The sequence below is a fragment of the Hemitrygon akajei genome, chromosome 1 (genome assembly GCF_048418815.1).
Source record: "Hemitrygon akajei chromosome 1, sHemAka1.3, whole genome shotgun sequence".
In the NCBI taxonomy this organism is placed as follows: Eukaryota; Metazoa; Chordata; class Chondrichthyes; order Myliobatiformes; family Dasyatidae; genus Hemitrygon; species Hemitrygon akajei.
Genome location: NC_133124.1, coordinates 173,351,011 through 173,378,290, shown reverse-complemented (window position 1 = coordinate 173,378,290; position 27,280 = coordinate 173,351,011). Strand labels below are relative to the sequence as shown.

The following is a 27,280-nucleotide window of genomic DNA, read 5'->3' as shown; positions in this document are numbered from 1 at the left end:
GAACGTCCATTTCATACAAAAATGTGGAGAAATTTCTTCAGCCAGATGTTGGTGAATTTCTGGAATTTGTTACGGACAACTGTGGAAGCCAGGTCATTGGGTGTATTTAAGGCAGACATTGATAGGTTCTTGAGTGGCCATGGCATCAAAGGTTATGGGGAAGAGGCCGGAGTGTGGGGCTGAGGAGGGGGAAAATGGATCAGCCATAACTGAATGTTTAAGCAGATTTGATGGACCAAATGGCCTAATTCTGCTCCTATGTTTTATCATCTTCTCATGGATATTCAAGGCAACACTTGTTACTAAATAAATGATTTAGTTATCCTCCTGCTGAAATTTGCAGACTATTTCTGTGTACTCTCCAGAATATTGCTGTACCTGTATGATAACTGATCCCCATACTTACACTGCACAGTTAGTGAGAGGCTCTGCTCCGATGAAACAGATGGGTATCTGACTCTGCAGGTGAGATTTTGCCCGTGGTGTTTGAGCGCTGGGGTCATGGTCAGGACAGAAGTATATGTCAGAGTGTTGTGCCACCGAGTTACACTACTTGAGACTGATGGTGGTACATCCGTGGGGGTGACCCAGGTTAAGGTGGGTGAAGTTCCATTACACGTGGTGTTGAAGATGCAGGTTATGTCCACAGACTTTCCTTCAACAAATTCACCAACGAATATCGTGGGTTTATCTGTGAAATCTAACAGAGAAATGAATCCTTTTAGTTCAATATCACCAGATGCATCAGTTCAGATAGAAATCCCAGCCCCACAACAGGAAAGGTGTTTACAGGATGATCCCTGAACAATGAGGGTAGAGTGTGAGGGAAAGTTGAACAGTGTGGGGTTCATTACTGTTCTGAAAGCTGTTGAGAGGGGAAATGGGAATCAGAGTCCTCCACTGAGAGCCTCAATATCACACAGTCACTGATACATCCAGTGGGGTACGTCCTTCCCCAAACAGTGAGACATGGGCCAAGTGGGCTTGGTCAAGGGGGAGATGAGTTCAAAAAGTTCAAATTAAATTTATTAGCAAAGTACATATACAAGTTGTTACCATGTACTGTACTACCTTGAGATTCACTTTCTTGCAGGCATTTACAGGAAAAAAAGAAATCAAACCAAATTTATAAAAATCTACACAAGCAGACAAAGACTGACAACAAAAAGACAAATTGCAAATTCAGAAATGATAGTACTGTCAATATGAGTTGAAAAGTGTCCTTGAAAGTGAGCCTGTGGGGCATAGAATCAGCTCAGAGTAGGGGTGTTTGAGGTTATCCACACCGTTCCAGGAGACTGGTGTTTGAAGGATAATCACTGTTCCTGAACTGGGTGGTGTGGGTCACAAGGCTTCTGTACCTCCTGCCCAATGTTAGTAAGTGAGATCAGGGTGTGGCCTGGATGATGGATAAAAACACAAAGGACGAAGGAATGGAAGGAAGTGCAGATGGTCGGGATGGAGAAGGAGTGGAGGGTCTCTGGGAAGCCAAACTCTGCCACATGAGAAGTACCTAGTTTGGAAAGAAACTTCATGTAACTCTGAGAACCTCTTGTGTCCATGTCAGTGGTACTTCAATATGTTTGGGAACATAAATTGGCTTTCATAACATAGTAACAGTCGGTACGCTAAAGGTACAGAGGCTGCTTCGGGAATGAATGGGAAGTTTCCTGAAAACTGGGAGCTGTGACGAAGTGAATATGGACCTAGTACAAGTTTATATTATTCCCCACTGACTGCTGAATGTCTGCTGTTGAGTGACCACACAGAACACCTACCAGAAACACGGAGCCGCGTGACAGGGAGATAGTTGTAACGCTTCTTTCCTTTAAATTCAATCCTGAAAAAGTATGGCCCTTCATCTTCCTGTGTGATGTTGTCGATAACCAGGGAACAGTCATCATCGTTCAAGTCTCCAGACAGACGGGTCCGATGCTGAAACTTCTGTATCTTCCGACTGTGATGTCTGGAGTGAAAGGCTATATGATGATTATCCTGTTTTTCACTGTTATACCAGATACCAGTCCTTGACTTCTTATCCAGACGTGACGGATAATGGTAGTGGCACGGAATCCGAGCACACAAACCTCTCTGTGATGTCACATGTGATGGTGTGTCAGCTCTCCACTCATTCGACACTGCGGCTGAGGAGAGAATGAACAATGTTTGGTAATGGACGGCTTGTGAACACATCGGACTTGATAACCACCCCCTTTATCTCTCCTGCACTGTGGACATGGTGCGTACTAAGTGTGGGAGACGCAAGGAAACCCACCAGGCCTCCTCATGGTTGGAGGGTCCTGTTAGTCGGGGCCGGGGGGTGGAAGGATGAGTGGTGCAGGTTCATTTTGTTTTGCCTCATTGGCTCAGGAACAAAAAGTTGGTCTCTCACTGTCAGAAAGAATCAACGATAGAGGTGTCATCTAACAGTGCAGGAAGAAATGGAGTGGCCAAAACTGGTCTGCTCTCCTCTATTGGGAATCACTTCCTGTTTGCTCTTCCACGTGTCACTGTCTCTGCTCCTTCCATCCATCTACTACACTGGATCCGTCAGATCTTATGGATCTAGGAATGAATGTGGATCATTATTATGTAAGGGATCCCTGTGGGACTCCCACAGGTACAAGGATGCCGACGTGCCACAGATGCTGGTGACAGACAGACTGCAGTAGGGGCCTGTTCTGACAGTTCCCACACTAACAGTGCAGCTTTCTCACAACCTGTCCCAGTCAACAATGCAGCAAACCCACACACTGTCCTGCTCGTACTGCAGCCCAGTCAACGTGTAACGTCACAGTACGTCACACTGCGGCGATGTGAATCTGCTGGAACATAATCTGCCATGAGTAATGGACTTAGCACAATACGTTAACAGGTACATTCCTCAGGTAAACTTGTGTATAATTTGTTGTTCCTCTGAATGTTGTGCATCTCGTGTTAACGTACCTGTGATGCTGCTGCAAGGAAATTTTTCATTACACGTGCTGACATGGACTTGAGCGTCTGATGATAAACTCCATTTTAACACACGTGACTCTGAATGTGTGACACTCCAATATCTACAGTGCAGTGTTCCTTCTGCACCTCCCTTTTTCTTTTACAAGTTTAGTCACACAAAAATACACAAAATACAAACATACAAGAAGGTGAACAAGTTCCAATTAAAATATGTTTATCAGCGAAATCCCTGGGGTGGGAGGGAAACCGTTCCCGGAAATCCCCGAGTGTACCCAGAGTAACACATGCTCTCTCTCCAAGGACAGCCGGGCATGAACATATCCCCGTAACAGGGAGGGGCAGAGAGTCGGCCTGGGCCGAGCAGACACCTTGACTGTCTTCCGCCCGGACATAGGAATGGCCAACTTGGCCAAGCCCACCAGTGGATCCTCCGAAGGACCTGCCCCTTCCGTACTGGGTGCCTGTATATCAGGAGCACAGGGCTGAAGTGCAAACAAAACCTGAGGACCAACCCCGCTGGGGGGTAAAAACAGGCCGCCAAGGCATGTCTCATCCACAATTGAAGGCAAGGAAGTGAAATGTCGCTCTTATAAGAACAGCCTAGGTGCATCACGAAAAGGGACTGTGAGCTTCGCACCGCGGGTACCACCCTATCTTCATGATCAGTGACAGAGGAAAGGCCACCACCCCAGGATCCAGAATCCCTCCCAGAGACAGGTCCTGAGGCAGGACAGGGCAGGTCTCCCACTCACTACCACCACCCAGTACCGTATAATCCGATCTCAGAGCAGACACCCCACTGATCCTCCTGGAGTTTGATCAGAGAGCACGAGCCGTCCGGGAAATGTTCATCTCTACACATTTGTCACCCTCCCCGGAAACAACATTATCAGAGCCTCTCCCTCCTCACCTGTTGAGACTCCCTCCTTCTGAATAACTGAGCAGAATGGTGATCTGGGAATACTCCGGTTCCCCTCATGCACCGGGTCCGGACTCCCTCCGTATCGGAGGCTCCCTCAGACTCAGGCACCACTTTCCGTACCCCGGCCTCCCCAGGCCTTTGCTGAATCTCAGACACCACAGGGCCCTTCGGGTCGGGTTCAGGAGTAACCTCCTGCCCCTCTCCTCCGGGGGAGAGGCCTCGAGATGGTTGTTCTTTTTCTTCACGTTCCCTTCAGTCACCTGAACCCACCCCTCAGCGTCATCCACGCCGCGCCCATCCCTGACTTTCACCACCACTGGTGGGTGGGGGGTGGGTGCGGGAGATTGACTGGAGGGGGATCAGCAGGAGTAGGGGCATCTCGGGAAGGCTCCGCAGTGCTGCCCTCTGCCTCTGAAGTGGTTAGCGGCCCTTCGAGTATGTCCAAAGTCTTTACAGGCACGTCGTCGTGTTACTATAATAATGCCCCTCAAATTGCACCTGAAAGCCCCCATCTGCATCCCCACCCCGTTCCAGTTGCATCAGCAAGCGGCGCTGAAATGAGAAAAGGTGATCAAACCCCTGCGGAGGTGTCCTGTACCACACTGGGGTTGTATTTGACCGCACCAAGAGAGCGCAGCTGGGGAGGAGGGTCGTACCAGGGATATTCGGGGTGGGCGTTGGAAATAATAACCAACTTCACAAGTACCAGCATCGGCTCCTCCGTCACGAAAAGCCCACTCACGGCCAGGAACACATCTCTCCCAGACCAAAGATAGAATATGATCTTCCTGGTGACACTTCACATGCTTTGAATTTTTTGAATGACTTTAAGTTCCCTGGCCTCCACCGTCTTATTTTCACCATGGACGTCCAGTCCATATATACCTCCATCCCCCACTGAGATGGTCTCGAAGCTCTTCGCTTTTTTTTGGATTCCAGACCTAACCAATTCCCCTCTACCACCACTCTCCTCCGTCTAGCGGAATTAGTTCTTACTCTCAATAATTTCTCCTTTGGCTCCTCCCACTTCCTCCAAACCAAAGGTGTAGCCATGGGCACCCGCATGGGTACGAGTTATGCCTGCCTTTTTGTTGGCTTTGTGGAACAGTCCATGTTCCAAGTCTATACGGGTATCCGTCCCCCTCTTTTCCTTCGCTACATCGACGACTGCATTGGCGCTGCCTCCTGCACGCATGCTGAGCTCGTTGACTTCTTTAACTTTGCCTCCAACTTTCACCCTGCCCTCAAATTTACCTGGTCTATTTCCGACACCTCCTTCCCCTTTCTTGATCTTTCTGTCTCCAACTCTGGAGATGGCCTATCTACTGATATCTACTATAAGCCTACAGACTCTCACAGCTACCTGGACTATTCCTCTTCCCACCCTGTCTCTTGCAAAAAGGCTATCCCCTTCTCACAATTCCTCCGTCTCCTCCACATCTGCTCTCAGGATGAGGCTTTTCATTCCAGGATGAAGGAGATGTCTTCCTTTTTTAAACAAAGGGGCTTCCCTTCGTCCACCATCAACTCTGCTCTCAAACGCATCTCTCCCATTTCCCGCACATCTGCCCTCACCCCATCCACCCGCCACCCCAATTGGGATAGGGTTCCCCTTGTCCTTACCTACCACCCCACCAGCCTCTAGGTCCAACATATAATTCTCCGTAACTTCCGCCACCTCCAACGGGATCCCACTACCAAACACATTTTTCCCTCCCCCTCTCTTTCTGCTTTTTGCAGGGATCGCTCCCCACGCGACTCCCTTGTCCACTCGTCCCCCCCCCCCATCCCTTCCCACCGATCTCCCTCCTGGCACTTATACTTGTAAACGGAATAAGTGCTACACCTGCCCTTACACTTCCTCCCTCACCACCATTCAGGGCCCCAGACAGTCCTTCCAGGTGAGGCGACACTTCACCTGTGAGTCGGTTGGTGTGGTATACTGCGTCCGGTGCTCCCGGTGTGGCCTTTTATATATTGGTGAGACCCGACGCAGACTGGGAAACCATTTCGCTGAACACCTACGCTCTGTCCGCCAGAGAAAGCAGGATCTCCCAGTGGCCACACATTTTAATTCCACGTCCCATTCCCATTCTGATATGTCTATCCATGGCCTCCTCTATTGTCAAAATGAATCCAAACTCAGGTTGGAGGAACAACACCTTATATACCGGCTGGGTAGCCTCCAACCTGATGGCATGAACATTGACTTCTCTAACTTCCGTTAATGCCCCTCCTCCCCTTCTTACCCCATCCCTGACATATTTAGTTGTTTGCCCGTTCTCCATCTCCCTCTGGTGCTCCTCCCCCCTCCTTTCTTTCTCCTTAGGCCTCCTGTCCCATGATCCTTTCCTTTCTCCAGCTCTGTATCACTTTCGCCAATCACCTTTCCAGCTCTTAGCTTCATCCCACCCACTCCGGTCTTCTCCTACCATTTTGCATTTCCCCCTCCTCCCACTACTTTCAAATCTCTTACTATCTTTCCTTTTGGTTAGTCCTGACGAAGGGTCTCGGCCGGAAACGTCGACAGTGCTTCTCCCTATGGATGTTGCCTGGCCTGCTGTGTTCTACCAGCATTTTGTGTGTGTTGTTTGAATTTCCAGCATCTGCAGATTTCCTCGTATATGATCTTCCTGTTCAATTTTGTAGACTAACAAGATGATCTCGACAACCAACAGTCTCAGCCATGGCATTTAAAGCTCCATTCCTACTGACTGAAGTTGGTACAGCACATTTCATAGTGTTTTCAAAGTCAATAATTTGAATGGGTGACTTTTCGCTGGCTGTAACTCCAGAAGCCACAGCCTCCGCACACGACTGATTGGTCAGGGCATCAACGGTTAATGCGAGAAGGCAGGTGTATGGGGTAGATTGGGATCCGGGATCAGTCATGATAGAATGGTGGGGCAGACTTGATGGGCTGAATGGCCTAATTCAGCCCCTTGGTCTTATGGACTTGGATGCCGACATCTTAGAGCTGCAGCTCGCAGTGACGTTCACGGCCCCTGCTGGGTTTCTACACAGCTATACAACCAGGGAGCACCAGCAAATAGTCTTTCAAAAACAACAGATCACAGAGGGGAGGGAAAATGGGAGTTATCTGTGGACAGGCAGGGATATCCTTGTGGGGAAATAAAAACTTCAACGCTGCCCATGTCACTGCTAAACTAAAGTCCTCTTCACTCACTCGCCCTGGGATAGGCACTCCAAACGGGAGGGATTTTCCCTGTTACAAAACGGAATAAATCCGTCCCCGCTGCCGACAAGTTTAAGAAATGAACGTTCGCAATCCGTCAGCTGCAGAAACGACTCAGCGTTCGACACACGGACCAAAAACTACACAAACAGAATCCTTCCGGGAAGAGAAACTGTTCCAGTCCACATCCAAGATGAGACACCATTCTCCCAAAACCATATGGTGGTTCTGAACCTGTTCTTTCAGATTGTTCCGCAATTTTCCAACTTTAGTGGAGAGAGCTCGTACAGTGTGACTCTCCCTCAGCACCACCCATCCCGCAGTGTGACTCTCCCACAGCACTGCCCCTCACACAGTGTGACCCTCCCTCAGCACTGCCCCTCACACAGTGTGACCCTCCCTCAGCACTGCCCCTCACACAGTGTGACTCTCCCTCAGCACTGCCCCTCACACAGTGTGACCCTCCCTCAGCACTGCCCCTCACACAGTGTGACTCTCCCTCAGCACTGTCCCTCACACAGTGTGACTCTCCCTCAGCACTGTCTCTCACACAGTGTGACACTCCCTCAGCACTGCCCCTCACACATTGTGACCCTCCCTCAGCACTGTCTCTCACACAGTCTGACTCTCCCTCAGCACTGCCCCTCACACAGTGTGACTCTCCCTCAGCACTGTCCCTCACACAGTGTGACTCTCCCTCAGCACTGTCCCTCACACAGTGTGACCCTCCCTCAGCACTGTCTCTCACACAGTGTGACTCTCCCTCAGCACTGTCCCTCACACAGTGTGACTCTCCCTCAGCACTGTCTCTCAAACAGTGTGACACTCCCTCAGCACTGTCCCTCACACAGTGTGACTCTCCCTCAGCACCGCCCATCCCGCAGTGTGACTCTCCCTCAGCACTGTCCCTCACACAGCGTGACTCTCCCTCAGCACTGCCCCTCACACAGTGTGACCCTCCCTCAGCACTGCCCCTCACACAGTGTGACTCTCCCTCAGCACTGTCCCCTCACACAGTGTGACACTCTCTCAGCACTGCCCCTCACACAGTGTGACCCTCCCTCAGCACTGCCCCTCTCACAGTGTTATCCTCCCTCTATGGAGCTTCATCCCGGAGTGACTCGGAGGCAATTCGACGCGGTAGAACAGAGGTGATGTGAGTGGAGGGAAGGCAGAGTGGAAGCGGTGGGACCCGAACCCGAGCGCCTATCGAAGCGGCAGGGTTCGGGTCCGAGCGTGAGAAACAACCCAAAGTTCGGCAACTTAAGTGCCGAGACAGATTGAAAAGGTGAGGATGTCTGGGCGGGGGACGAGGTTCAGCTCGCTGCTCCGTGGCATATCTCAAGATTGTATATATTCTACATACTCCGATAATAAATGTACTTTGAACTATGGGAGCTAATTGCTGATGTGTGATATCGAGAAACTAACCAGCCGAGTTCTGAGAACTGCCCAAAACCCGTGGTTTCACACATTTCCACCATCATCAAGACTGTATCAACACTGTTGAGTTGTCACTGACTATTCTTATCGAGCCAGTGATGTCTCTGTGAAGCTGTTCACCAATCAGCAGGGCTCTCACCCCACTGCCCCACACTTTCCACCCCCGAATGATCCAATTCCCACTGGTTAATCTTGTTAAAGCTGCTTCCATTACCCTGATGAGAGACTGAGTTACAGAGAGAGGTTGAACTGGTTGGGACATTCTTCATCGGAGTGTATCATACAGGGTGATCATATTGAGGTGTATAAAATCATAACGGACAGAGACAGGGTAAAAGTTCACAGTCTTTTTCGCAGAGTTGGGAAATCAAGACCACAGAGGCACAGGTTTAAAGTGATGGGGGAGAGATTTAATGGAGACTCGAGGAGCAATTTCTTCTGCCAGAAATTGAACAATATATAAGACCATAAAACCATGAGACACAGAAGTAGAATTAGGCCATTCAGTCCATCGAGTTGCTCCACCATTCTCTCACAAATGACTTATTATCCTTCTCAACGCTATTTTTCTCCCTTCTCCTTGAAACCTTTGAGGTCCTTACTAATCAAAAACCTATCAACCTCTGCTTTAAATGAATTGGCCTCCACAGCTGTCTGTGGAATTAATTCTCCAGATTCACCACACTTTGGCTAAAGCATTTCCTCTTTTCTGTTCTAAAGGGATGATTCTGTTCAGAGACTTTGGCACGATAGCAAACGTCCACTCCATGAGGAACAAGGTGCCAAAGGAAGTTATTGCAGGCAGATTAACAACATATGGACAGGAACATGGAGGGGTGATGTTTAGAAGGATATGGGGCAGAGGAGGCCAAGTGTACAGATGAAGGGTCTCCATCTAAAATCCTTATTCCCCTCCAGAGATGCTTGCTGACCTACTGAGTTCCTTCAGCACTTTGTCAGTGTGTTGCTCAAGATTTCCAGCTTCTGCAGAATCTCTTGTGTTTGTGAATAATTTAGATGGGAATCTTGGTCAGCAGGAACAATTTGGGCTGAAGGGCCTGTTTATGTGTTGTACGACTCTGGCTCTTTCAGCTAACCAGCCGGACACACAGCCCAGCCTCCTACTCAGCCCTGAGTACCCTGGTTAGTGTCACAACAGCCAGACTAGAGGAAAATCAGGGATTTGCTGCCCGAGCTGCTGCTGATTTACCTTGAAGAAGTGATAGGAGGAAGTACACCTTTCCGATTGTTCTCAGATCCAGCATATTCTGTCAGTTTTCCACCCTTAGAATGTAAAAGAAAGTAGTTACAATGAATCTCCAGCAAACTGTCGTGGTTCCAGCATCAGTGTGAGGGACAAGAAGATTCCCAGACTGTGCCACGCTATTCCCATTAGTGATCCCACACACTACTAATTAATTCCTTTTTAATGTTGTACTGGGCATTTTAAAGGGGGCTTTGAAAACGAGGACACATGAAAGAGGAACTGGGCCCCAGTGAACCAGAAGGGAACAGGAAACTGACACAAAGTGGTGAAGGAGGTGTTTAGTACATTGGACGTATTGGTCAGGAGAGTGAGAACAAAAGTTAGAATGTTATCTTAAAACAGTTCAATGTGTTGGTAGATTGCACTTGGAGCATTTTGTGCTGATCTGGTCACCCAGCTACAGGAAGGATGTTATTAAGCTGGAGAGAATGCAGGAAACATGTTACCAACATTAGAGGGTTTGAGTTAGAAGGAGAGACTGGACTGGCTGGGACAGTTTTCCCCGAAATTCACGGGTTTATTAATAATTAAAAACCATTAGGGGAAAGATTTCAGGCTCAACTGAGGATCTTGGTCCAAGCTTTAATTGAGAGGGTTGCAGACATAACGCTGGGGTATTCTACTCATGTACTGCCTAACTGACAGTGTGACACTCCCTCAGCACTGCCCCTCACAAAGTGTGACCCTCCCTCAGCGCTGCCCCTCACACAGTGTGACTCTCCCTCAGCACTGCCTCTCACACAGTGTGACTCTCCCTCAGCACTGTCCCTCACACAGTGTGACTCTCCCTCAGCACTGCCCCTCACACATTGTGACCCTCCCTCAGCACTGCCCCTCACACAGTGTGACTCTCCCTCAGCACTGCCTCTCACACTGTGTGACCCTCACTCAGCACTGTCCCACACACAGTGTGACTCTCCTTCAGTACTGCCCCTCACACAGTGTCAATCTCCCTCTGCACTGCCCCTCACACAGTGTGACTCTCCCTCAGCACTGTCCCTCACACAGTGTGACTCTCCCTCAGCACTGCCCCTCACACAGTGTGACTCTCCCTCAGCACTGCCCCTCACACAGCGTGACTCTCCCTAGGCGCTGCCCCTCACACAGCGTGACTCTCCCTCGGCGCTGCCCCTCACACAGCGTGACTCTCCCTCGGCGCTGCCCCTCACACAGCGTGACTCTCCCTCGGCGCTGCCCCTCACACAGCGTGGCTCTCCCTCGGCACTGTCCCTCTCACAGCGTGACTCTCCCTCGGCACTGCCCCTCACACAGTGTGGCTCTCCCTCGGCACTGTCCCTCTCACAGTGTGACTCTCCCTCGGCACTGCCCCTCACACATTGTGACCCTCCCTCTGCACTGCCCCTCACACAGTGTGACTCTCCCTCTGCACTGCCCCTCACACAGTGTGACTCTCCCTCTGCACTGTCCCTCACACTGTGTGACTCTCCCTCAGCACTGCCCCTCACACAGTGTGACTCTCCCACAGCACTGTCCCTCACACAGTGTGACTCTCCCTCTGCACTGTCCCTCACACAGTGTGACTCTCCCTCAGCACTGTCCCTCACACAGTGTGACTCTCCCTCAGCACTGCCCCTCACACAGCGTGACTCTCCCTAGGCGCTGCCCCTCACACAGCGTGACTCTCCCTCGGCGCTGCCCCTCACACAGCGTGACTCTCCCTCGGCGCTGTCCCTCACACAGCGTGACTCTCCCTCGGCGCTGCCCCTCACACAGCGTGGCTCTCCCTCGGCACTGTCCCTCTCACAGCGTGACTCTCCCTCGGCACTGCCCCTCACACAGTGTGGCTCTCCCTCGGCACTGTCCCTCTCACAGTGTGACTCTCCCTCGGCACTGCCCCTCACACAGTGTGACCCTCCCTCTGCACTGCCCCTCACACAGTGTGACTCTCCCTCTGCACTGCCCCTCACACAGTGTGACTCTCCCTCTGCACTGTCCCTCACACTGTGTGACTCTCCCTCAGCACTGCCCCTCACACAGTGTGACTCTCCCACAGCACTGTCCCTCACACAGTGTGACTCTCCCTCTGCACTGTCCCTCACACAGTGTGACTCTCCCTCAGCACTGTCCCTCACACAGTGTGACTCTCCCTCAGCACTGCCCCTCACACAGTGTGACTCTCCCTCAGCACTGTCCCTCACACAGTGTGACTCTCCCACAGCACTGTCCCTCACACAGTGTGACTCTCCCTCAGCACTGTCCCTCACACAGTGTGACTCTCCCACAGCACTGTCCCTCACACAGTGTGACTCTCCCACAGCACTGTCCCTCACACAGTGTGACTCTCCCACAGCACTGTCCCTCACACTGTGTGACTCTCCCTCTGCACTGCCCCTCACACAGTGTGACTCTCCCACAGCACTGCCCCTCACAGAGTGTGACTCTCCCTCAGCACTGCCCCTCACACAGTGTGACTCTCCCTCTGCACTGCCCCTCACACAGTGTGACTCTCCCTCTGCACTGCCCTCACACAGTGTGACTCTCCCTCAGCACTGCCCCTCACACAGCGTGACTCTCCCTCAGCACTGCCCCTCACACAGTGTGACTCTCCCTCAGCACTGCCCCTCCAACAGTGTCAATCTCCCACAGCACTGCCCTTCACACAGTGTGACTCTCCCACAGCACTGCCCCTCTCACAGTGTGACCCTCCCTCAGCACTGCCCCGCACACAGTGTGACCCTCCCTCAGCACTGCCCCTCACACAGTGTGACTCTCCCACAGCACTGCCCCTCTCACAGTGTGACCCTCCCTCAGCACTGCCCCGCACACAGTGTGACTCTCCCTCAGCACTGCCCCTCACACAGTGTGACTCTCCCTCGGCACACCCCCTCACACAGTGTGACTCTCCCTCAGCACTGCCCCTCACACAGTGTGACTCTCTCTCAGCACTGTCTCTCACACAGTGTGACTCTCTCTCAGCACTGTCTCTCACACAGTGTGACTCTCCCTCAGCACTGCCCCTCACACAGTGTGACCCTCACTCAGCACTGCCCCTCACACAGTGTGACCCTCACTCAGCACTGCCTCTCACACAGTGTGACTCTCCCACAGCACTGCCCCTCACACAGTGTGACTCTCCCTCAGCACTGCCCCTCACTGTGTGACTCTCCCACAGCACTGCCCCTCACACAGTGTGACTCTCCCTCAGCACTGCCCCTCACACAGTGTGACTCTCCCTCAGTACTGCCCCTCACACAGTGTGACTCTCCCTCAGCACTGTCCCTCACACAGTGTGACTCTCCCTCAGCACTGCCCCTCACAGAGTGTGACTCTCCCTCAGCACTGCCCCTCTCACAGTGTGACTCTCCCTCAGCACTGTCCCTCTCACAGTGTGGCTCTCCCTCAGCACTGTCCGTCACACAGTGTGACTCTCCCTCAGCACTGTCCCTCTCACAGTGTGACTCTCCCTCAGCACTGTCTCTCACACAGTGTGCCTCTCCCTCAGCACTGCCCCTCACACTGTGTGACCCTCCCTCAGCACTGCCCCCCACACAGTGTGACTCTCCCTCAGCACTGCCCCTCACAGAGTGTGACTCTCCCTCAGCACTGTCCCTCTCACAGTGTGGCTCTCCCTCAGCACTGTCCGTCACACAGTGTGACTCTCCCACAGCACTGCCCCTCACACAGTGTGACTCTCCCTCAGCACTGTCTCTCACACAGTGTGACTCTCCCTCTGCACTGCCCCTCACACAGCGTGACTCTCCCTCTGCACTGCCCCTCACACAGTGTGACTCTCCCACAGCACTGCCCCTCACACAGTGTGACTCTCCCTCAGCGCTGCCCCTCACACAGTGTGACTCTCCCTCAGCACTGTCTCTCACACAGTGTGACACTCTCTCAGCACTGCCCCTCACACAGTGTGACTCTCCCACAGCACTGCCCCTCACACAGTGTGACTCTCCCTCAGCACTGTCCCTCACACAGTGTGACTCTCCCACAGCACTGTCCCTCACACTGTGTGACACTCTCTCAGCACTGCCCCTCACACAGTGTGACTCTCCCACAGCACTGTCTCTCACACAGTGTGACACTCTCTCAGCACTGCCCCTCACACAGTGTGACTCTCCCACAGCACTGCCCCTCACACAGTGTGACTCTCCCTCAGCACTGTCTCTCACACAGTGTGACACTCTCTCAGCACTGCCCCTCACACAGTGTGACTCTCCCACAGCACTGCCCCTCACACAGTGTGACCCTCCCTCAGCACTGCCCCTCACACAGTGACCCTCCCTCAGCACTGCCCCTCACACAGTGTGGCTCTCCCTCAGCACTGCCCCTCACACAGTGTGACTCTCCCTCTGCACTGCCCCTCACACAGTGTGACACTCTCTCAGCACTGCCCCTCACACAGTGTGACTCTCCCACAGCACTGCCCCTCACACAGTGTGACTCTCCCACAGCACTGCCCCTCACACAGTGTGACCCTCCCTCAGCACTGCCCCTCTCACAGTGTTATCCTCCCTCTATGGAGCTTCATCCCGGAGTGACTCGGAGGCAATTCGACGCGGTAGAACAGAGGTGATGTGAGTGGAGGGAAGGCAGAGTGGAAGCGGTGGGACCCGAACCCGAGCGCCTATCGAAGCGGCAGGGTTCGGGTCCGAGCGTGAGAAACAACCCAAAGTTCGGCAACTTAAGTGCCGAGACAGATTGAAAAGGTGAGGATGTCTGGGCGGGGGACGAGGTTCAGCTCGCTGCTCCGTGGCATATCTCAAGATTGTATATGTTCTACATACTCCAATAATAAATGTACTTTGAACTATGGGAGCTAATTGTTGATGTGTGATATCGAGAAACTAACCAGCCGAGTTCTGAGAACTGCCCAAAACCCGTGGTTTCACACATTTCCACCGTCAGCAAGACTGAACCAACACTGTTGAGTTGTCACTGACAATTCTTATCGAGCCAGTGATGTCTCTGTGAAGCTGTTCACCAATCAGCAGGGCTCTCACCCCACTGCCCCACACTTTCCACCCCCGAATGATCCAATTCCCACTGGTTAATCTTGTTAAAGCTGCTTCCATTACCCTGATGAGAGACTGAGTTACAGAGAGAGGTTGAACTGGTTGGGACATTCTTCATCGGAGTGTATCATACAGGGTGATCATATTGAGGTGTATAAAATCATAACGGACATAGACAGGGTAAAAGTTCACAGTCTTTTTCCCAGAGTTGGGAAATCAAGACCACAGAGGCACAGGTTTAAAGTGATGGGGGAGAGATTTAATGGAGACTCGAGGAGCAATTTCTTCTGCCAGAAATTGAACAATATATAAGACCATAAAACCATGAGACACAGAAGTAGAATTAGGTAATTCAGTCCATCGAGTTGCTCCACCATTCTCTCACAAATGACTTATTATCCTTCTCAACGCTATTTTTCTCCCTTCTCCTTGAAACCTTTGAGGTCCTTACTAATCAAAAACCTGTCAACCTCTGCTTTAAATGAATTGGCCTCCACAGCTGTCTGTGGAATTAATTCTCCAGATTCACCACACTTTGGCTAAAGCATTTCCTCTTTTCTGTTCTAAAGGGATGATTCTGTTCAGAGACTTTGGCACGATAGCAAACGTCCACTCTATGAGGAACAAGGTGCCAAAGGAAGTTATTGCAGGCAGATTAACAACATATGGACAGGATCATGGAGGGGTGATGTTTAGAAGGATATGGGGCAGAGGTGGGCAAGTGTACAGATGAAGGGTCTCCATCTAAAATCCTTATTCCCTTTCAGAGATGCTTGCTGACCTACTGAGTTCCTTCAGCACTTTGTCAGTGTGTTGCTCAAGATTTCCGGCTTCTGCAGAATCTCTTGTGTTTGTGAATAATTTAGATAGGAATCTTGGTCAGCAGGAACAATTTGGGCTGAAGGGCCTGTTTATGTGTTGTACGACTCTGGCTCTTTCAGCTAACCAGCCGGACACACAGCCCAGCCCCCTACTCAGCCCTGAGTACCCTGGTTAGTGTCACACCAGCCAGACTAGAGGAAAATCAGGGATTTGCTGCCCGAGCTGCTGCTGATTAATCTTGAAGAAGTGGCAGGAGGAAGTACACCTTTCCGATTGATCTCAGATCCAGCATATTCTGTCAGTTTTCCACCCTTAGAATGAAAAAGAAAGTAGTTACAATGAATCTCCAGCAAACTGTCGTGGTTCCAGCATCAGTGTGAGGGACAAGAAGATTCCTAGAGTGTGCCACGCTATTCCCATTAGTGATCCCACACACTACTAATTAATTCCTTTTTAATGTTGTACTGGGCATTTTAAAGGGAGATTTGAAAACGAGGACACATGAAAGAGGAACTGGGCCCCAGTGAACCAGAAGGGAACAGGAAACTGACACAAAGTGGTGAAGGAGGTGTTTGGCACATTGGACGTATTGGTCAGGAGAGTGAGAACAAAAGTTAGAATGTTTTCTTAAAACTGTTCAATGTGTTGGTAGATTGCACTTGGAGCATTTTTTGCTGTTCTGGTCACCCAGCTACAGGAAGGATGTCATTAAGCTGGAGAGAATGCAGGAAACATGTTACCAACATTAGAGGGTTTGAGTTAGAAGGAGAGACTGGACTGGCTGGGACAGTTTTCCCCGAAATGCGCGGGTTTATTAATGATTAAAAACCATTAGGGGAAAGATTTCAGGCTCAACTGAGGATCTTGGTCCAAGCTTTAATTGAGAGGGTTGCAGACATAACGCTGGGGTATTCCACTCATTGTACTGCCTAACTGACAGTGTGACACTCCCTCAGTACTGTCCCTCTGACAGTGTGACACTCCCTCAGTACTGTCCCTCTGATCGTGTGACACTCTCTCAGTATTGCACCTCTGACAGTGTGACACTCCCTCAGTACTGTCACTCTGACAGTGTGACACTCCCTCAGTACCGTCCCTCTGACAGTGTGACACTCCCTCAGTACTGTCCCTCTGACTGTTTGACACTCCCTCAGTACTGTCACTCTGACAGTGTGACACTCCCTCAGTACTGTCCCTCTGACAATGGGACACTCCCTCAGTACTGTCCCTCTGACAGTGTGACACTGCCTTAGTACTGTCTCTCTGTCAGTGTGACACTCCCTCAGTACTGTCCCTCTGATAGTGTGACACTCCCTCAGTACTTTCCCTCTGAGTGTGACACTCCCTCAGTACTGTCCCTCTGACATTGTGACACTCCCTCAGTACTGTCACTCTGACAGTGTGACACTCCCACAGTACTGTCCCTCTGACATTGTGACACTCCCTCAGTACTGTCCCTCTGACATTGTGACACTCCCTCAGTACTGTCCCTCTGACAGTGTGACACTCCCTCAGTACTGTACCTCTGATAGTGTGACACTCCCTCAGTACTCTCCCCCTGACAGTGAAACACTCCCTCAGTACTGTCCCTCTGACAGTGTGACACTCCCTCAGTACTGTCCCTCTGACAGTGTGACACTCCCTCAGTACTGTCTCTCTGACATTGTGACACTCCCTCAGTACTGTCCCTCTGACGGTGTGACACTCCCTCAGTTCTGTCCCTCTGACAGTGTGACACTCCCTCAGTACTGTCCCTCTGATCGTGTGACACTCCCTCAGTATTGTCTCTCTGACAGTGTGACACCTCCTCAGTAATGACCCTCTGGCTGTGGGATAGTCCTTCATTTCTGTCACTCGAATAATGTTCCTTTTTCCCTCTCACTGTTCATTTGAATTGCAAAGCTCATTACATGCATAGAGTGCAGGGTAGATTTAGCAGGATGTTGATTAGACTGAAGGGACTGAGTTATTGAGGGAAGGAGTGTATTTTGGGATTTATTGTTTGGCGCCAAGAGATTGTGATGTGTCTTCTCGATGTACATAAAATCATGAATACACCCAGTCTTTTACCAGGACTACTGAATGAAGAACCAGAAGCCTCCTGTTTCAGGAAGGACACAAGTTTTTCCCTCTGTGGGTACCCGGAACAAGCTACTAGTGAAAGTTCATGAGGCAGTACAATTACATTAAAAATGCAGTCAGACAGATACATGGATCAGAAAATTTTAAAAGGATATGCGAAAGAAGTGAGCAAATGGGACTGGCTGAGTTAGCATGCATTGGATGGGCTGAAGGGCCTGTTCCTGTGCTGTTTGACTCGACCATCGTTCGACAGTGTGACACTCTTTGAGCACTGACTCTGCGGTGGTTTGTCTGATGTGCGACACAGTCCACTGAGGTACGGTGGCATCGTGGTTAGCACAACACTTTACAGTACCAGTGACCAGGGTTCCATTCCCACTGCTCTCTGTAAGAAGTTTATACATTCTGTGTGGCTTCCTCATACATCCAAAGACACACTGACTGGCAGGTTAATTGGTCATTCCAAACAGAAGAAAGGGGAGGAGGAGGGGCATCGGAGGCAGGTGATGGGCACGAGAAGAGAAGGGGTGAGAGGGGAGCCAGAATACGGATTGGGTAGAGAGAGAAGGGGTAAGGGAGAGAAATTACTGTAAGGTAGAGAAATCGATATTCTTGCCATCAGCTGGGAGGTTACCCAGATGGATATGAGGTGTGGCTCTTTCAACCTGAGTTTGGCCTCATTGTGACAGTACAGGTGGCCATGGACAGACATGTCAGAATGGGAATGGGTATTGAACTGGGTCACCAATGGAGGATCTGCCTTTTGCAGTGGATGGAGCGAATATGTTCAACAGAACAGTCCCTCAATCTGTGTCGGGTCTTACTGATGTAGAGCAGTCCAGACCGAGAGCATCGAATACAGTCGATGACCCTGACGGAACCTCAGACGAAGTGATGTGACACATGGAAGGTCTATTTGGGGCTTTTAATGATGGAGAGGAAAGAGGTCGAGGGGCAGGTGGGAGTAGGGCAGGTGTAGTATCAGCCCCTCCTCCCTCCTTATTCTGGCTGCAGCCCCCTTATTTCCCAATCCTGATGAAGGGTCTCGGCGCAAACACACTGTATTCCTCTCTATAGATGCTGACTGACCTGCTGTGTGCCTCTAGTATTATGTGTGTACTGACTATCTTTATTACCACTCCCCAATGCCCCAATCTCAGTCCGGATTCAGGGTCTCAACCCAAAACATCTACGATTCCTTTCCTGCCACAGACCTGCTGACCCACTGAGTTCCTCCTGTGGTTGTTTGTTGCTCCAGATTCCCACATCTGCCGTCCTTTGTGTCTCCAGAGGCCGGAGGTCAGTAGGTATGCAAACGACATGTAAATTGATGAAATTGTCGTTAGCAGGGAAGCGTGTCAAATGTTGCCACAGGACAAAGTGCAGGTGAAAAGTTCGGTGATGCAATGGCAGATGGAATTTAACCCGAACAAGTGTGAAGTGATGGATTTTGGAAAGTCAATGACTACACTAAATAGTGGGGCCACAAGGAACGGTGACAAGCAGAGAACTTTCAACAATACTAGAGACTCTCAGCAAATCTCACAGAATGTCTGACACATTGAGTTCCTTCAGCATTTTCTATGTGTCGCTCAAACTTTCCCGCATCTGCAGAATGGCTTGTGTTTATAAGCAGAGACTCTGAGACCACTGTTGTCTGACAGTAGTAACACAGGTGGATGGGATGGTGACGGAGGCTACAATATACTTCCCTTCATGTGTCAGTGTGCACAGTATCAAAGTTGGGATGATATGTTGCAATGTTACAAGCCTCCGGTCAGACTGCACTCAGAGAACTGCGTGCAGTTACAGTCATCACACTATACAGAGGAAGTTATTGTGCTGCAGAGAACTCAGTGGAGATTCACCAGAATGCATCCTGAATAGGAGGACATCCATTTTCTTTTCTCTCTCTCTCTCTCCCTCCCTCTCCCTCCTCTCTCCCACCCTCTCACCTGCTCACTCTCTGGAGTGAGGACAAGGGGTGACCTGATAGGAATAGAATGCTAGGAGAGGCACAGAGAGGGGCATTCACTAGATACCCTCCTGGGTTGGAAGACATTTACTGAGATATAGGGCTAGCTCTCTCTCTATCCCCTGCCCCCTCCCCATCTCTCTCCCTCTCTCCTCTCCTCTTCCCTTTCTCCCTCTCTCCCTCTCCCTGTCCCTCAACCTCACTTTCACCCTCTCCTTCTCCCTCACCTCTCCCCATCCTGTCCCTTTCCCTCACCTTGTCCCTCTCCCTTTCTCTCTCCCAGCTCTCGCCCTTTCACCCTCTCACTCTCCCCCTCAACCCCTCTTCCTCTCACACTCTTCCCCTGCCTCTCCCTTTTCCCCTTCCTCCCTCTCACCCTCTCTCTCTCTCTGGAGTGAAGGAGGACAAGAGGTGACTGGATAGGAATAGAATGCTAGGAGAGGCATAGAGAGGGTTGATCACTAGAATGTATTTTTGTCATGGTGAGGTGTCAGCAACAAGAGGATGCAGGGTGAAGGTGCCAACGAGGGGTTTCAAAGGGGGTCTGAGAGGAAATTATTTTCTGCTGGTTTAGTTTTGATTGCATTGTCAGAGGTGCCCCAGGCAGATACATTCAGTATGTTTACGAGGCATTGGAACAGGCACTAGAATGGGCAGGAACAGAAGGATACAGACTTAAAGCGGGCAAAGGGGCAGACGAGATAGCAGGAGTGTGGAGGGCTGAGGAGCCCATTGCTGTCCTGGATAAAGCCGGGAACTGAGAACCACAACCAAGTCCACCAATGATCGGACTCTGTACAGCATCCCACCGCCATTAAACTGGATGTAGAACCCCAAAAATTGCATCAATGATCGGACTCTGTACAACGTCTCACCACCATTAAACAGGACGTAGAACCCCAAAAATTGTATCAATAATCGGACTCTGTACAACGTCTCACATCACCAGTTCTTGCCAGAGTTGGCTACAAGCATGGAATTACATACCCAGGATCAGTCCACTGCTCGTCTCCAGAGTTAATCAGACAGACACTTCAGGGGTCACTGCCCTCTCCTGCAGCAGCTGCACTGTGTGGATAAAATTGTTGAAGAGAACACTTAAATCAGGAAAGGGAAACAAAATGAGGAAGTATTCACAAATAGTTATCACATTCAATCCAACAGTGACATTATTTTTGCTTAGCCTAGGGACTGATGCACTGTGGGATAGGATTCTCAGGCAGAGCCCTCTCTCTCTCTGTAACCCCACTCTGGACCACACACCCCTCCCTGTCTCTGCAACCCGACCCCCTCTGGACCAGTTGTCTCATCCAAATTTCAGAGTCTCTTGATCAACAAATAGGGATGATGAGGGGAATCCAGCTGATAGTTTTGAAAAGGCAAGTGATGTGAGACCACGTCAGGATTGAAGGTGCAGCCCAGATAGGTTAATTGGCCATTTTAAACCGTTCCATCGGTACTGTTATTCAGTACAGTCTGAGGGGAACTGACAGGAATTTACTGTGGGTGTTGGGATCACCCCAGAAACTATAGACTCACTTTCAAGGAATTTTCATCTCATGTTCTCGATATTTCTTGTTTTTTGCTCTTTTCTATTTGCACAGTTTGTTCTCTTTGCACACTAGTTGGTTGTCCGTCCTTTTGGGTGCAATCTTTCATTGATTCCATTGTGCTTTTTGGATTAACTGTGAAATTCAATCTCTGGGTTGTGTATGGTGACATATATATACTTTGATATTAAATTTATTTCAGCTTTGCACTTTTGAAGTGCATTCCCTTTATGAATAAATGTTAATGACTGGAACTTGGGCACTGGTCAGAATCTTTAAGCTGACAGATGAAGCGAATTTGGAGAAGGGGTGGATTGAGTGGAGGATTGTGGGAGTCTTCAAGGAGCTAAATATAGGACGGGGAGGTAGCAGAGAAGGAACAGGGGTAGCTTTTTACTGTGTGTCTATTTAAAGAAAGTTTTCTTATCCTATTGAATTACGTAAAAAGGATACTATCAAATTAGTTGCCTCTTTCATTATCGCTAATTGGCTGAATTAACTCTATTAAAATGAATATATTACCTAAATTTATATTCCTTTTTCAGGCATTGCCTGTTTTTAATTCCTAAATATTTTTTTGATTCTCTTGACTCTATTATATCTTAGACAATAGACAATAGGTGCAGAAGTAGATCATTCGGCCCTTCGAGCCTGCACCGCCATTTTGAGATCATAGCTGATCATCTACTATCAATACTTGGTTCCTGCCTTGTCCCCATATCCCTTGATTCCCCTATCCACAAGATACCTATCTAGCTCCTTCTTGAAAGCATCCAGAGAATTGGCCTACACTGCCTTCTGAGGCAGTGCATTCCAGACCCCCACAACTCTCTGGGAGAAGAAGTTTTTCCTTAACTCTGTCCTAAATGACCTACCCCTTATTCTCAAACCATGCCCTCTGGTACTGGAGGTACTCCAAGTGTGGTCTCACCAGGGCTCTGTACAAATGCAAGAGGATTTCCTTGCTCTTGTACTCAATTCCCTTTGTAATAAAGGCCAACATTCCATTAGCCTTCTTCACTGCCTGCTGCACTTGCTCATTCACCTTCAGTGACTGATGAACAAGGATTCCTAGATCTCTTTGTATTTCTCCCTTACCTAACTCTACACTGTTCAGATAATAATCTGCCTTCCTGTTCTTACTCCCAAAGTGGATAACTTCACACTTATTCACATTAAACGTCATCTGCCAAGTATCTATCCACTCACCCAGCCTATCCAAGTCACCCTGAATTCTCCTAACATCCTCATCACATGTCACACTGCCACCCAGCTTAGTATCATCAGCAAACTTGCTGATGTTATTCTCAATGCCTTCATCTAAATCGTTGACGTAAATCATAAACAGCTGTAGTCCCAATACCAAGCCCTGTGGCACCCCACTAGTCACCACCTGCCATTCCGAGAAACACCCATTCACCGCTATCCTTTGCTTTCTATCTGCCAACCAGTTTTCTATCCATGTCAATGTCTTCCCCCCAATGCCATGAGCTTTGATTTTACCCATCAATCTCCTATGTGGGACCTTATCAAATGCCTTCTGAAAATCGAGGTACACTACATCCACTGGATCTCCCCCATCTAACTTCCTGGTTACATCCTCAAAAAACTCTAACAGATTAGGCAAGCATGATTTACCCTTGGTAAATCCATGCTGGCTCGGCCCAAACCTATCACTGCTATCTAGATATGCCACTATTTCATCTTTAATAATGGACTCTAGCATCTTCCCCACCACCGATGTCAGGCTGACAGGTCGATAGTTCTGTTTTCTCCCTCCCTCCTTTCTTAAAAAGTGGGATAACATTAGCCATTCTCCAATCCTCAGGAACTGATCCTGAATCTAAGGAACATTGGAAAATGATTACCAATGCATCCACAATTTCCAGGGCCACCTCCTTTAGTACCCTAGGATGCAGACCATCTGGACCTGGGGATTTGTCAGCCTTCAGTCCCATCAGTCTACTCATCACCGTTTCCTTCCTAATGTCAATCTGTTTCATTTCCTCGGTTACCCTATGTCCTTGGCCCATCCATACATCTGGGAGATTGCTTGTGTCTTCCTTAGTGAAGACAGATCTAAAGTACTTATTAAATTCTTCTGCCATTTCTCTGTTTCCCATAACAATTTCACCCAATTCATTCTTCAAGGGCCCAACATTGTTCTTAACTATCTTCTTTCTCTTCACATACCTAAAAAAGTTTTTGCTATCCTCCTTTATATTCCTGGCTAGCTTGCGTTCGTACCTCATTTTTTCTCCCCGTATTGCCTTTTTAGTTAAGTTGTGTAGTTACTTAAAAACTTCCCAATCATCTGTCCTCCCACTCACCTTATCTCTGTCATACTTCCTTTTTTTTAATGCTATGCAATCTCTGAATTCCTTTGTCAACCACGGTGGCCCCTTTCCCCCCTTTGAATCCTTCCTTCTCCAGGGGATGAACTGACTTTGCACCTTGTGCATTATTCCCAAGAATACCTGCCATTGCTGTTCCACTGTCTTTTCTGCTAGGATATCCATCCAGTCAACTTTGGCCAGCTCCTCCCTCATGGCTCCATAGTTTCCCCTGTTCATCTGCAACACTGACACCTCCGAGCTGCCCTTATCCTTCTCAAATTGCAGATAAAAGCTTATCATATTGTGATCACTACCTCCTAATGGCTCCTTTACTGCGAGATCGCTTATCAAATCCTGTTCATTACATAACACTAAATCCAGAATAGTCTTGTCCCTGGACGGTTCTCGTACAAGCTGTTCCAAGAATGCATCCCGTAGGCACTCTACAAACTCCCTATCCTGGGGTCCAGCACCAACCTGATTCTCCCAGCTCACCTGCATGTTGAAATCCCCAATAACTACTGCAACATTACCTTTGCCACATGCCAATGTTAACTCCCTATTCAACTTGCACCCAATATCCATGCTACTGTTTGGTGGCCTGTAGACAACACCCACTTGGGTCCTTTTGCCCTTACTGTTCCTCAGTTCTATCCACACAGACTCTACTTCTCCTGATCCTATGTCCCCCCTTGCAAAGGACTGAATCTCATTCCTCACCAACAGGGCCACTCCACCCCCTCTGCCCACATTTCTGTCCCTACGACAGCACCTATACCCTTGTACATTCATTTCCCAGGTCTGATCTCCCTGCAGCCATGTCTCCGTTATCCCAACAACATCATAGTTACCCATTCGCACCTGAGCTTCAAGCTCATCCACCTTATTTCTGACACCGTGCATTCAGATATAGAATTTTTAGCCCATTTCTCCTCTCTCTGTTTGAATCGCTGCCTATTGTGCTTAACCCAGCTCCCCAAACTCCCATCAGGCTATACGCCCCTAGAATTTTGGTGTCCTTCCTAAATTTACTTATTCTTTCTGCACATTTAACTCCATGTTCCGTCAGACCATCCCTCTGTACATGTGTCCTCCTTATCACTTGTTCCGCCCCACCTTTCTCTACTACACACTTAATATTCCGGAACCGTGTAGTCCCCACCTGTCCTTTATTCTTCATCTCACTATCCTCTCTCGCATTCTGGATCCCTGCCCCCTGCAAATTTAGTTTAACCCCCCCCCCCCCCCAAGAAGCACTAGCAAACTTCACTGCAAGAATGTTAGTACTGCTCCAGTTCAGGTGTAAACCGTCCCTTCAGAACAGATCCCATCTTCCCTGGAACAAAGCCCAATTATCTAAAAACCTGAAGCCCTCCCTCCTGCACTATTCTCTCAGCCACGTATTAATCTGTATAATCCTTCTGTTCCTTGCCTCACTCGCATGTGGCACAGGTAGCAATCCTGAGATTGTTACCCTGGAGGTCCTGCTCTTCAGCTTCGCACCTAACTCCCTGAACTCCCTACGCAGGAACCCCTCACTCATCCTACCCACATCATTGGTCCCTACATGGACCACAACATCTGGATTCTTGCCCTCCCTCTCAAGAATAACCTGCACCCGATCTGAGATGTCCCGGCACCAGGGAAGCAACATACCATCCGAGACTCCCGATCTTCCCCACAAAATCTCCTATCTGCCCCCCTGACTATAGAATCCCCTATCAATACAGCTCTCTTCTCTTCCCTCCTCCCCTTCCTAGTCTTCTTATATATGGAAGAATAAGCGTTCCAGATTAAATAAAATTCATCTTCAGAAAGGTAAAAAGATGGAGGATTAGCCTTACCAAACTTTAGATTTTATTATTGGGCAGTTAATGTAAGAAATCTTACATTTTGGTTATATTACATAAATTGTGAGGATTGCCCGATGTGGGTTTATTTTAGAAGCTAACTCTGTTAATAAATTTTCTATCATTTCTCTTCTTGGATCCTCACTCTGTGTCTCTGAGTAAGTTAACTGATAATCTGGTAGTTAAACACAGTGTGAGAATTTGGATACAATTCTGAAACTACTTTGGTTTATCCAGATTTTCTCTTTTGAGTCCCATTTTTTCCAATTATTTTTTAACCCCTCTGTGATTGATGTGGCTTTTAAAGGATGGGATAGATTAGGTATTAAATGCTTTCAGGACCAGTTTGTAGAGGGGAGTCTCTTTTCATTTGAACAGCTGTCAACTAAACATAGTTTATCCAAAACTCATTTTTTTGATACCTACAACTAAGAGATTTTTTTACAGTCTCCAACAAATACATTTTCTAAAAGTCCTGATAAGAATCTACTAGATGTAATTTTTAATTTGAAACCTTTTTATAATGGATCTATATCGAATATTTATAATCTGCTGTTGGGAATGAGAAGTGTTCCTTTAGATAAAATTAAAAATCTTTGGGAACAAGATTTACAGACTTCAATTTCTGAGGAAACTTGGAATCAAATTTTTAAATAGGTTAACACTTCATCGCTATGTGCCCGCCACTCTCTCCTACAATTCAAAGTGGTCCATAGGGCCTATATGACCAAGGATAAGTTGACTTGTTTTTACTTAGATATATCTCCGTATTGTGATAAATGTAATAATGGAGAAGCTTCACTCATTCATAAGTTTTGGACATGTCTGAGTCTTGGAAAATATTGGAAAGAAGTATTCCAAACATTCTCGATACTTTTCAAAGTAAACTTTAAGCCTAATCCTTTGACCACTTTATTTGGTATTGTTGGAGGAAAGGATATTATTTTGGAGTCATCTGACTTGCATATTTTGGCTTTTATTTCTCTTATGGCCATAAGGATGCTCTTGCTTAAAGGGAAAGATGCGACTCCCCTACTCATGCCCAATGGTTATGTGATGTCATGTTTAAATTTAGAGAAGATTCGATGTTCAATCTCTGAATCTAGTCAAGACTTTCAAATATTGTGGAGACCTTTTCTGAATTATTTTCAAAACCTTTGATATGCTGTTAAAGCACAGATGATGACTATTTTTTTTCCTTTTCTTTTCTTTACTAATCAGCTTCAGTCTTGGTAGTGGGTTAGAATTTTCTTATAATGAAATTACTATATTTCAATGTTACAAATTAATTAATCTGTATTAATATAGGATAAGGAGTCTATATGCGATTTAGTGTAATGTATTGTTACATATTTTTTTGCTTGTACTCTATTCTTTTATATAAGTTAGTAAAAACATTGAAAGAGGTTTTTACTGAGAAAGGTGAAGTGTTAAATGCAGGGAGGAAGAAAGAAAAGAGGATGCAATTCTGCAAGCAGTACTAGAAAGTGTTCAGGAAAGTTTTTAAAATCAATATATAAATGTACCAACTAGGGAGGATGCAATATTAGACCTCCTATTAGGAAATGAGTTAGGGCAGGTGACGGAAGTGTGTGTAGGGGAACACTTTGGTTCCAGTGATCATAACGACATTAGTTTCAACTTGATCATGGATAAAGATAGATCTGGTCCTCGGGTTGAAGTTCTAAACTGGAAAAAGGCCAAATTTGAAGAAATGAGAAAGGATCTAAAAAGTGTAGATTGGGACAGGGTGTTCTCTGGCAAGGATGTGATTGGTAAGTGGGAGGCCTTCAAAGGAGAAATTTTGAGAGTGCAGAGTTTGTATGTTCCTGTCAGGGTTAAAGGCAAAATTAATAAGGATAAGGAACCTTGGTTCTCGAGGGATATTGGAACTCTGATA

At 48.5% G+C, this 27,280-nt stretch overlaps 1 protein-coding gene across 1 annotated transcript in view; it reads right to left on the bottom strand.

The window, feature by feature from the left end:
* The window catches only part of LOC140736806 (sialic acid-binding Ig-like lectin 13), a 51,001-nt gene extending 30,294 nt beyond the window's left edge, over positions 1–20,707 (bottom strand). The window contains exons 1-4 of the mRNA XM_073062780.1: positions 20,632–20,707; positions 9,730–9,803; positions 1,779–2,144; positions 407–700 (exon numbers count right to left, since the gene is read on the bottom strand). Coding sequence (XP_072918881.1) covers positions 407–700; positions 1,779–2,144; positions 9,730–9,784 — 715 coding nt within the window. The 5' untranslated portion in view covers positions 9,785–9,803; positions 20,632–20,707. The remainder of the gene's footprint in view (positions 1–406; positions 701–1,778; positions 2,145–9,729; positions 9,804–20,631) is intronic.
* Positions 20,708–27,280: the final 6,573 nt, after the last annotated feature.